This window comes from Microtus pennsylvanicus, chromosome 11, assembly GCF_037038515.1.
Source record: "Microtus pennsylvanicus isolate mMicPen1 chromosome 11, mMicPen1.hap1, whole genome shotgun sequence".
Classification (NCBI taxonomy): Eukaryota; Metazoa; Chordata; class Mammalia; order Rodentia; family Cricetidae; genus Microtus; species Microtus pennsylvanicus.
In genome coordinates this window covers 70,285,584-70,295,480 of record NC_134589.1, presented here as the reverse complement: position 1 = coordinate 70,295,480, position 9,897 = coordinate 70,285,584, and the positions used below count along the sequence as shown (strand labels likewise).

The window sequence follows — 9,897 nt, the reverse complement described above, 5'->3', positions numbered from 1 at the left end:
TGTGTTTAAGTTCTTTTTGCTCAGATTGCTCCCCTCAAAATCATCCACCAAAACAAACAGTAGGAACTGGCATCTGAAAGCAAGTACTCGGGTCCACAGCCCAATGCAGGACACTACCGTTCCTATCAACCAGGTGCCCTGAAGTCTTTCTTTTTCCTTTCCCATGTAGTCATGACATTGACCACAGCCCACTCCTCCAAGTATTGTGAATTAATTACATTTGACAGATTGATTATTAGGTTACCATGACAGTTTAAAAATTTTCAATCTTAGCTGCTCTATGAAATGGTAGCCTATTTGAAGGGTCTCACCACGTGTGGGGAAATCGAATGAATTAATAGAAGTCTTTGAGTTTTTTTTTTAATTGCTGTATGTTTCTCAAGGGAGCTTAGGCTCTACAGCAATTTTGGAAAATCCCCAGGCTTTACAGTCCTGGGATGGGATTACAAACTATTGTTTATCTTGTTTGATCCAGACGACACACCCATGTAGGGCGGGTCTGATTCAATCCCTCAAGACCTTTATAAGGAGATGGATTCCCCACATGATCTCCTCTCCACACTCCAGGCTCTGCTGCACACATCTGAGCACAGAGACCTCTGGGTCCAGACTCTGTGGAACAGTAGCAGGAAGCCAAGGCTGAAACGTTCAGGTGAGATGGGAAAGCCCACTCTTGTGTCTTTTTGTGAGCTAGGCTGCATTTTCATGACTTTTGAAAAGGGGCCTTATAGGTTGCCCCGTGTGTTCGGGGATTTATGTCGTGAACCAGGATGGCTACCACCTTGCACTGTGATCCTCACAGCTCTGCTCCCACAGTGCCTGGAACACAGCCCCGAGACACTCGTCTTGTTCTCTTCATTGGTCACACACACAGCAGGGCTTTGCTCCTCATATCAGGCCAATCTTAAACTTAATGGGCATTGCTGGCTGGTCTGTAACACCCAGTGATCCCCTGCCTCTGTTTTAGATCTGAGCCACAATAGCGTATTTTGTCTTTTTAATACTGGTTCACATGTATGGTGCAATGTTGGTCTTAAATTCCAGTTGGGGGCCAGATAGCCTCAAGGACACTCTGCTGTCTATCCCCTCCATTCTGGGTTTAGGAATTCTGGTTTAAAGGCTCTCCATGCTTCTTCCTAAGTAATTGTCTCCTATTGACAGAAATTCTCTGTGTGCAGCACAGCCTACCCTTGATTGAGCTTCTCCTAGCTCTAGGATTATGGGCGTCTGACCTGGAGAACATATCTTACTTTTACATATTCACGTATCTAAGATAGAGTGTAATGATGGCTAGACTGGTCCCAAACTTACTATCAATCCAGCCTAGGCGCTGGTCGGCACAGAACAAGGGCTGGGGTCCGGGACACCCACCATCCAGATCACACCTTAGTTGATTTCACTTCACTCCCTTCCTCCATTCTCTCTTTATATGTTGCCCCCAAGCCCTCCTTTTCCTTTAATGACCCACAATCTCTCTGAGGCCAGACTGTTCTAGAACTCAAGTGTCCATCTCAGTTATACTCTTAAACACTGACTGGTTCTCTGTCCTCTTCTCCTCAGCACTAGGAACACACTTTTCTACTTGATTTTCAATTTCTGAAACATGGTGACATCAGATAGCCCAGCATTGGTCTATGACTCAGAATTAAGTCAAGGCTCGGCCCCAAAGAGTTATTTCCAAATCCACCCTTTCTCAGTGTGGAAGGTTAACAAAGCAAATGCAGATGTTCGTCCACTAACCTTTTGTCTTTCTCCTTTCTTTTCATTTTCTCATCCCCCTTCAGCCATGGGACGAAAGAAGTCTAAACGAAAGCTACCCCCCAAGAAGAGGACAGAACCTCTGGACACGCAGTTCACGTGCCCCTTCTGCAACCATGAGAAGTCTTGTGATGTTAAAATGAACCATGCTCGCAAGACTGGAGTCATCTCCTGTGCCGTGTGCCTAGAGGAGTTCCAGACACGCATTACAAATCTGTCAGACCCAGTGGATGTGTACAGCGATTGGATAGACGCCTGCGAGGCAGTTAATTAGTAGCAAGAGCAAGGACCTAGCCCTTCAACAAGTCCAGACTTGGGTACCAATCCAGAGATATTCCAGGGTGTTGGTCCAGGGCTGTGAAAACCTTCCTTCTGTGTATGGGGTGGATGTGAATGAGTAGACGTGTGTGTATGACTATAGATGTGATTGTCATGGTGGCCCTGGCTGCTTGGAGCTGGAGTGAAGGCAAAAGGTACTTCGTCTCACCACGCAGCACAAGGTGGCCTCAAATTTCAGAACTGTATTCGTCAAGTGACATAATCATTTCAATAGGAGCTCTCCATGGCCATCGTCACACCTGGTCTAAGCCTCTGTCCCAGGAGACCCCAACCTTCCTCAGAAGTCTCAGACTCAGAGAACCATCCAGATCACCAATAAAGATAATAAAAATCCAAACATGCTATTTCTAGAAAACTGTGTAAGCACCTGTCATGTCGTAACCAGTTGCCCCCCCCCCCCCCGGCACACCTCATATCAGAATAAAATTTGAAATTCAAATAATGTCCAGGACCTTGTTCTTTATGCCCTATTCTTGACCTTCAATGTGACTTGTAAATGTCGAGAGGTTGAATATCTGGATCAGGCAGGAGGGTTCCTTAGCTAGGTGATCAGGGATCTGAAATTACTCCTCTCTATCAGTCTTCTGTGTGAAGGCTTCTTTTCTGGAATGTCACCTTTTACTGCCACGACAGCTGCTCAATCCTATCTCTACTCTCTCTTCTGTGGTCACAGAACTTGTGATTCCTGTTCTCACGGTCTCTGGATAAACTGATTACTTGACGTCTGCATGGAATGGTTTTCATGAATAATTTGTTTGTAGATGTGAGTAAAAAGAAAAGCCAATGAAAGAATTTCCACGCTCCAAGGCATGGCCAGTTAAGGCTTTCTATTACTACTTACTAGAATTCCTTACCAGGGTCACTCTCAAAGATTCCGGGAAGTTCCCCTTCACTAGGGTTCCACACTATCCGCAGAATAATGTTGAACTCTTTTTATCCATATATTCAGTCCAGCCTTACAAACCAGATAGTGGTAGCACACACCTTTAATCCCAGTGGTCATAATGACACACACCTTTAATCCCAGGAGTCACACTAGCTTGCTATAGCAACCATATGGTAGGGAAGCGCTCCCTTAATACCGGAAATAGAATTATAAGTTGGAAGGAGAAAGCTCTCAGCTCTCATCAACATTTTCTTTACCAGCCTGGTGGAGGATAAATGAAGCAATGATAATTTGAGGATTTTAAGGCAGCATTTAAATCCTCAGTTCCATTTTCATGGCCATGTATATAAATACTGTCCTTTGTCTTGATGCCAAATAAATTTTTCCATTTCAATTAGAAACCCCAGTTGTAAAGGGTATCAGAAAAACAACATCTTTCAGACTTTTTGCAGATCATCAAGTCTGCCAATGTCCTCTACTTCTGTCCTTATTGGTTAGCTACAAACATACAGATGATTCTTAGTTTCAAAATATCTGGCATTCTGCATGTCTCAGTGTTTCATCAACAAGATGAATAGAGGATATTAGGAAAAGGAAAAGTATGAAAGTCCGGAACCACCAAGCCATGGTGGCCCAAAACATTAATCCCTGCCCTGGAGACAGGGAGACAAAGCGGGACCTGTTGAATCTCAACAGTGAGTTCCAGGGTGGCCAGAATTATGTGAAGATATGGTGTCTAAGAAAATGATATTTGAATGTTGGACCCTGATTTTACACAGTGCCTTGGATATTTGCTGTTAAGCCTGTGTGTTGCTGAGTGGCCTAAAAATTCCAGATTTCTGGGAAATCCTCTGGATTCAGCCACCTGAGAGGGGATTAAAGGCTCCTGTTTAGGTTTCCTGCTCCACCCCAAAAACCCAGGGAGGTAGGTCTTATTCAATCCCACTCAAGAGCTTTATAAAGGCCCAGATCTCCACCTGGTTCTCAGACTCCAGAAGCCCAGGGAGGTGCACACAGCTCTACCTCCACACTGCAGACTCTGCAGCACCAGGACACAGAGATCCATCCAGCTTCTAACTTCTGTGGAGTGCAACAAACCTCTTCAGGGAAAATGCAGGTGATTTGGGGGTGGGAATCCACTCTGTGTTCACTGGAGGATGGCTGGTGTATTTCTCTTTCAAATATTCTCAGAAATTTCATACCCCGAAAGTGAGCCTCTGGCATGTGACTCTTTCCATGCATATATGACATCGTTTGGTCTTCCTAGCAAGGCTCTTGGAAGGTGCTGGACTCTGTGCATTTTACCACCCAGGAAACAGGGAAAACCTGGGTAACTACCTTGAACAGAATCCCATGCCCACAGTTTGCAGAGGTACAGACTTCTGCACTCTCCTTCTTCATGGGCTTTCTGGGTTTTCCTTGGATAAGGCATCATCTCAATGCGCCAGGGCTAACCCAAACCCCACAGTACATCCAAGAATGACCTGAACTTCTGAACCAGCTTTTACTTGTTATGGAAGAGCTGGGATGATAGACTCAGCCCAAATGACCTTGCTTTCTGATTCTTTATGGCCAGTTACTTGTTCCCAGACCTCGTGTTAAACCTTACTATGTGAGAAGCAAAGCAGGGACTCATGAGGAGGTCTTCATATGGATTTCTAGCACTAGGATGATGGAATGGAGTGTGGGAAGAGAGTAAACTGGACAGAGTGGGTGGGGTGTCTCAGAGGAGAGGTGCTTCTGTCTTTGAACATTCCCTTCAGCTGGGGGCTGATGTGCTATAGACTGGGGGCTTTTCCTGGTTACACTTTCCAGACAAGCTTTCCATTAGGTGAGAGGATTTAACATCCCTAAGTAGATCGGGAAGGAAGAGTCCAGTGTTTTCTCATGCTGCAGGTGCTGAAACCTGAATCCACTCTCAACTGAGACAGAGATTCTGCTGCGTGGAAACAGTTTTAATATTTTCTTTATTCTCTTTGGAGCAGAGGGAACAAGACGAAGTCACAAGATTAAGGAACACTGAAGAATCTGGGGTGGGACAGAGTGGAAATCATGAAGCACCAAGGCCCATAGGTATTTGATGCAACCCTCAGTTAAAAGCCAACACTTCAGCCGGGCGGTGGTGGCGCACGCCTTTATTCCCAGCACTTGGGAAGCAGAGGCAGGCAGATCTCTGTGAGTTTGAGACCAGCCTGGGCTGTAAGAGCTAGTTCCAGGACAGGCTCCAAAGCTACAGAGAAACCCTGTCTCGAAACACTGAAAAAAATAAAGCAAACACTTCCATCCTATTTCTTTCGTGGAGACATAATGGCTTGGGCTGGAACTCAGCTGTGTCAAGGACTGGCTTGTCCTCAGTGGTCCCAGGTTGCTGGCCTTGCATGAGATGCTAAATCCCAGAGTTCTGTGAGAGTCTCCCTGGGAGGGAGGTGGGTTGGGTCTATGTAGGGACAACTTTCCTAGGCAGTGCTCATCCCATGTGAACCTTTTCTATTCGGTAACATATTTTCTACAACTAAAGTCACCCACCTACGCTTGCAATCCATTGTAGTCCTCGGGATTAAGAGCAGGGTAGCTGGTAATTGTAGGCTTGTGAGCAAGTGTTTCTAATCTCCTGAGAACTGAATGACGCCACAACTGGCTTCACTCAGTGTGCAGAATGGGTTCCTAGAAAAGTTGAGATGTTTATGTGCATGGCATCAAAGGCACTCATCACACCCCTCCTTCCTTTGCAGTGTCTTCCTCTTACAATTGGGCTGACTCTGAAATCCGGATCTTCCTGGAGGAGTGGGAAGGAGTTGAACAGAGTGTGGAAACCCAGGCAGGAAGATCTTGGAGAAGAGCTGGACGATTCGCCAGCGAATCAATGAGAGGAGGGGTTTAAAGAAGACCTGGGAAAGCTGTGTCATCCTGCTGCATACCCTGCAGACTTTTCACAGGACACTCTGTCAGGGGAGAACAGAAACTCTATCCTTGCTTTCTCCTTATTCCGAGGCCCTGTACAGGATCCTGGGCCACTCCCCAGGTTAGTCTCTTCTGTATTCTCCTGTCAAGTTGACTAAGGAGCAGCATCAGTTGGCTTGTCCTCTTGACCAGAGGGCAGTGCACAACAGGCCACTATTGCATATAGCAGACACAAATGTCTGTCATCTCTGTTTGTCTGCCTTCCTCTCTTACCCCAGGGGAATGGAAACTGGATATGTTCAGGGAGGACCAAGACACACTGCACAGACTATAGATAGCATAATTCAGGGAGAATGAGAATGACATGCTTTTAAACTCTCTCCACTTTTTTCCCCCTCAGTTCCTGTCTATGGTAGTTTGTATGGTATGCCCCTGACATCCATGGACCATCAACCTTCCAGCAACGACCCTGAGGATTATGGCGTCTCTATTCAGGGGATCCCATTGTCTATGATGTCCAAGTGGGAATCCCTGTTTTCCAGAAGGGAGACCAAGAATTAGAGCTAGCTGTTCTCAGTTCCACACCTACTTTCTCCCTGTGTCTCTGCAGACCCCAGCCTCCTGCAGCAGTCAAATCAATTGCTGAAAAACACCAAGATCCTCAGTGAAGACACGTGCAGGTTCCTTGTTTCTTCTCTGAACACCCCAGGACCGTGAAGCATTGTGTGTGGGTTTTTTCCTCTACCTCATAGTAGAAGAAATTGTGATACTCAATAAAGGCCATTGAAGTAAAGCTCTCCTGTCTTGTCCTTGTCACTTGAGCGGGGTCCACAAGTAAAGAGTTGTACATCTAGGCTTTTTTACTTGGCTAACTGTGTTAAACTTTTGCTAATTGAATAAAATGAGTCACACAGAAAGGAAACCTGCTATATTCCGTAGGATAAACTGTAAAAGGATCAGGAGATTTTCCTGTCTCTCTGTGGATTGCATTCATTATTTTGTGATGTTTTCAATCCTTCTGAAACTGAATTTATGTTTCAAGTTTTACTTTGAGCTAAAGGTTCTCAATTCAAAAGTTTAAATGTCAAATTTAACAGGGAAATAATTGTATAATTCTAATACTATTACAGTTACTGCCTTGTTGTAAACTGATGGTAACATCAATAAGTAGTATATACACTATTTTGTGCAGAATAAACTTTGCTGAAGCATGATTAATAAAATCTCCAGGAGACAAATTGGGGTTCATCCTGAAGACCTGAAAAGCCAAGCAACCAGCCACGTGCTCTTTCTCTGTCTCAGTCTGAAAATGGCAATCCTGCCTCCAGCAATCTCAGAATGACACTGTGTTTGACAGCTGTTTCCTCCCAAATTATAATTCTCTAAAGGCCTGGGATTAAAGGCGTGCACCACTAGGTTTAAAGAAGTGTACCTTCCGGTTTGTATGGAAAAGTAGTGTGGCTACTGGGATTAAAGGTGTGTGTTACCGTTACCTTGTCTATAAGGCTGACCAATAAGACTGTTTAACTCTCAGCTCTTCAGGCAAGCTTTATTTATTAAAATACAATTTCTGGTGATGGATGGAGATAGAGACAGAGACCCACATTGGAGCACTGGTCTGAGCTCCCAAGGTTCAAATGAGGAGCAGAAGGAGGGAGAACATGAGCAAGGAAGTCAGGACCGCGAGGGGTGCGTCCTCCCACTGAGACAATAGGCTGATCCAATGGGAGCTCACCAAGGCCAGCTGACTGGGACTGATGTAGCATGTGACCAAACCGGACTCTCTGAAGGTGGCTGTCAATGAGGGCTGACTGAGAAGCCAAGCACAATGGCACTGGGTTTTGATCCTACTGCATGGACTGGCTTTGTGGGAGCCTAGTCTGTTTGGATGCTCACCTTCCTAGACCTGGATGGAGCAGGGAGGACTTTGGATTCCCACAGGGCAGCTGACTGCTCTTAGGACTGGAGATATGGGGAGAGGGAGTAGGGGAAGTGGGAGGGAAATGGGAGGAGGGGAGGAGGTGGAAATTTTTAATAAATAATTTAAAAAATCTGAATAAAATAAATTAAAATACAATTGAAGTGACACTATAGTTTGCTCATGCTTTTACCCCAGAACCAGACTTATGGTCCCCAAATTTTTACTGTCCATCAAAAGCACGAGTCATCTCTATTTACAGACTATCGTTAACTTCCTTTTCTACATGGAGGATTTCAGTGCAGGTTAAAGAGAGTCCTCATGCTAATATAGCTAAAACTTTTTTCTCTTTCTCATTTTTAAAATAACTTTTTGTTCAGAGAGGAGGTCAGTCCTGCCTCAACTTGATATGCCATGCTTCGTTCAAGCCCATGGGAGTCCTGCCCCTCTCTGAACAAGGCAAAAGAACAAGGTCCTGTTCATTCATGTAATATTGCCTTTTATCCTGACAGGAGACAGGGCCACCAGTTACAATGTGTATTCTATACTTTTCAGAGAGGAGATAACTAAGAATCTGCAGTTACTGATGAAGATCATAATGGATCTCTCTGAGGTTTTGACTACTAAGAGATTCTAGGGTTTCCTGGGACAGAGTCATGGGGCAGATGTGTCACTGGCCATGAAGAGCTCCTGTTGCAATGATCCTGCAGGATTGTCATGGTGATGTGCCCAAGTGGGGATTCCAAAGGCCATGGCACAGTGCTGGAGTTGCACTTACAGGAATTTGGAGGTATACCGAACATCGTAAAAATTATCATTTCTGATGATATAGGCAAAGACAGAGATGGGTGTGAGCATCACAGCTAGGACCTGAGGAAAGAAACAGAAAACTTACAAACATATCTCCTACACTCTCCTTTTTCTATTTCTGTGAAATCACTAAGTCATTTCAGTTCTGGAAAAGTCCAAAGCCAAGTTGTTTAATCGTTCAGAGTTCAAAGTCTCTTGAGTGATTCATGTAATCTCTTACCTGTAATTTCCTGTAAAATTAAAATAAAAGACAAGATAATATATTTGCAATATATAATGGCACAGGGCACACATTTCTCTTCAACAATGTAGGAAATGGAGCACAGCAAGGAAGTACTGGACCAAAGCAAGACTGAGAACCAGCTGGGCCAACTCCAAACTCTGCATCTCCATGTCTGATGTCATAATGCTCTTTAGATCCCCAACTTCTTTCAGTTTTGTTGACAGCAAATGGTTATTTCTCCTGGGCTGGTTCTAGTCCCTGATAGAAGCTTTCTTTTGCAGGTGTCCTATGGTTCTGTCAACTCGAATATCTTCACGTTTCCAAAAATCCAGGCTTTATCTTCACAGCTTCCCACAATGGCCTCTCTGGTCCTCCGTGCAGGGACACTCACTACACATACCTAGCCTCAGCCGTTTTCCTGAGTAGTACTCTAATGTGTAAATATGCCACATTTTCTTTATCCATTCTTTGGTTGAGGGGAATCTAGGTTGTGTCCAGGTTCTGGCTATTATGAATAATGCTGCTATGAACATAGTTGAACAAATGTCTTTTAGTACAATTGAGGATCTTTTGGGTATATGTCCAAGAGTGGTATTGCTGGATCCTGAAGTATGTTGATACCTAATTTTCTGAGAAACCACCATACTGATTTCCAAAGTGGTTGCACAAGTTTGCATTCCCACCATCAATGGATGAGTATTCCCCTTACTCCACATCCTCTCCAGCATAAGCCATCATTGCTGCTTTTAATCTTAGCCATTCTGACAGATGTTACATGGTATCTCAGAGTTGTTTTTATTTGCATTTCCTTGATGGCTAAGGATGTTGGACATATCCTTAAGTGTCTTTCAGCCACTTGAGATTCTCCTGTTGAGAATTATTTGTTTAGTTCTGTACCCCATTTTTTAATTGGGTTGTTTAGAATTTTGATGTCTAATTTCCTGAGTTCTTTATATATTTTGGAGATCAATCCTTTGTCTGATATGGGGGTTGGTGAATATCTTTTCCAATTCAATGGGCTGTCTTTTTGTCTATTGACTGTGTCCTTTGCTTTACAGAAGC

At 44.3% G+C, this 9,897-nt stretch overlaps 1 protein-coding gene across 1 annotated transcript; it reads left to right on the top strand.

Annotated features, from left to right (window-relative positions):
- The first annotated feature begins 1,786 nt into the window (after window positions 1–1,786).
- Window positions 1,787–2,032, top strand: LOC142859436 (transcription elongation factor 1 homolog). The gene has a single exon (XM_075989608.1). It carries the CDS (start codon window positions 1,787–1,789, stop codon window positions 2,030–2,032), a length of 246 nt encoding a protein of 81 aa, XP_075845723.1.
- The last annotated feature ends 7,865 nt before the right edge of the window (window positions 2,033–9,897 follow it).

Coding starts and splice junctions, on each gene's coding strand:
- LOC142859436 (XM_075989608.1), top strand. CDS start 1,787: ATGGGACGAAAGAAGTCTAAACGAAAGCTACCCCCCAAGAAGAGGACA.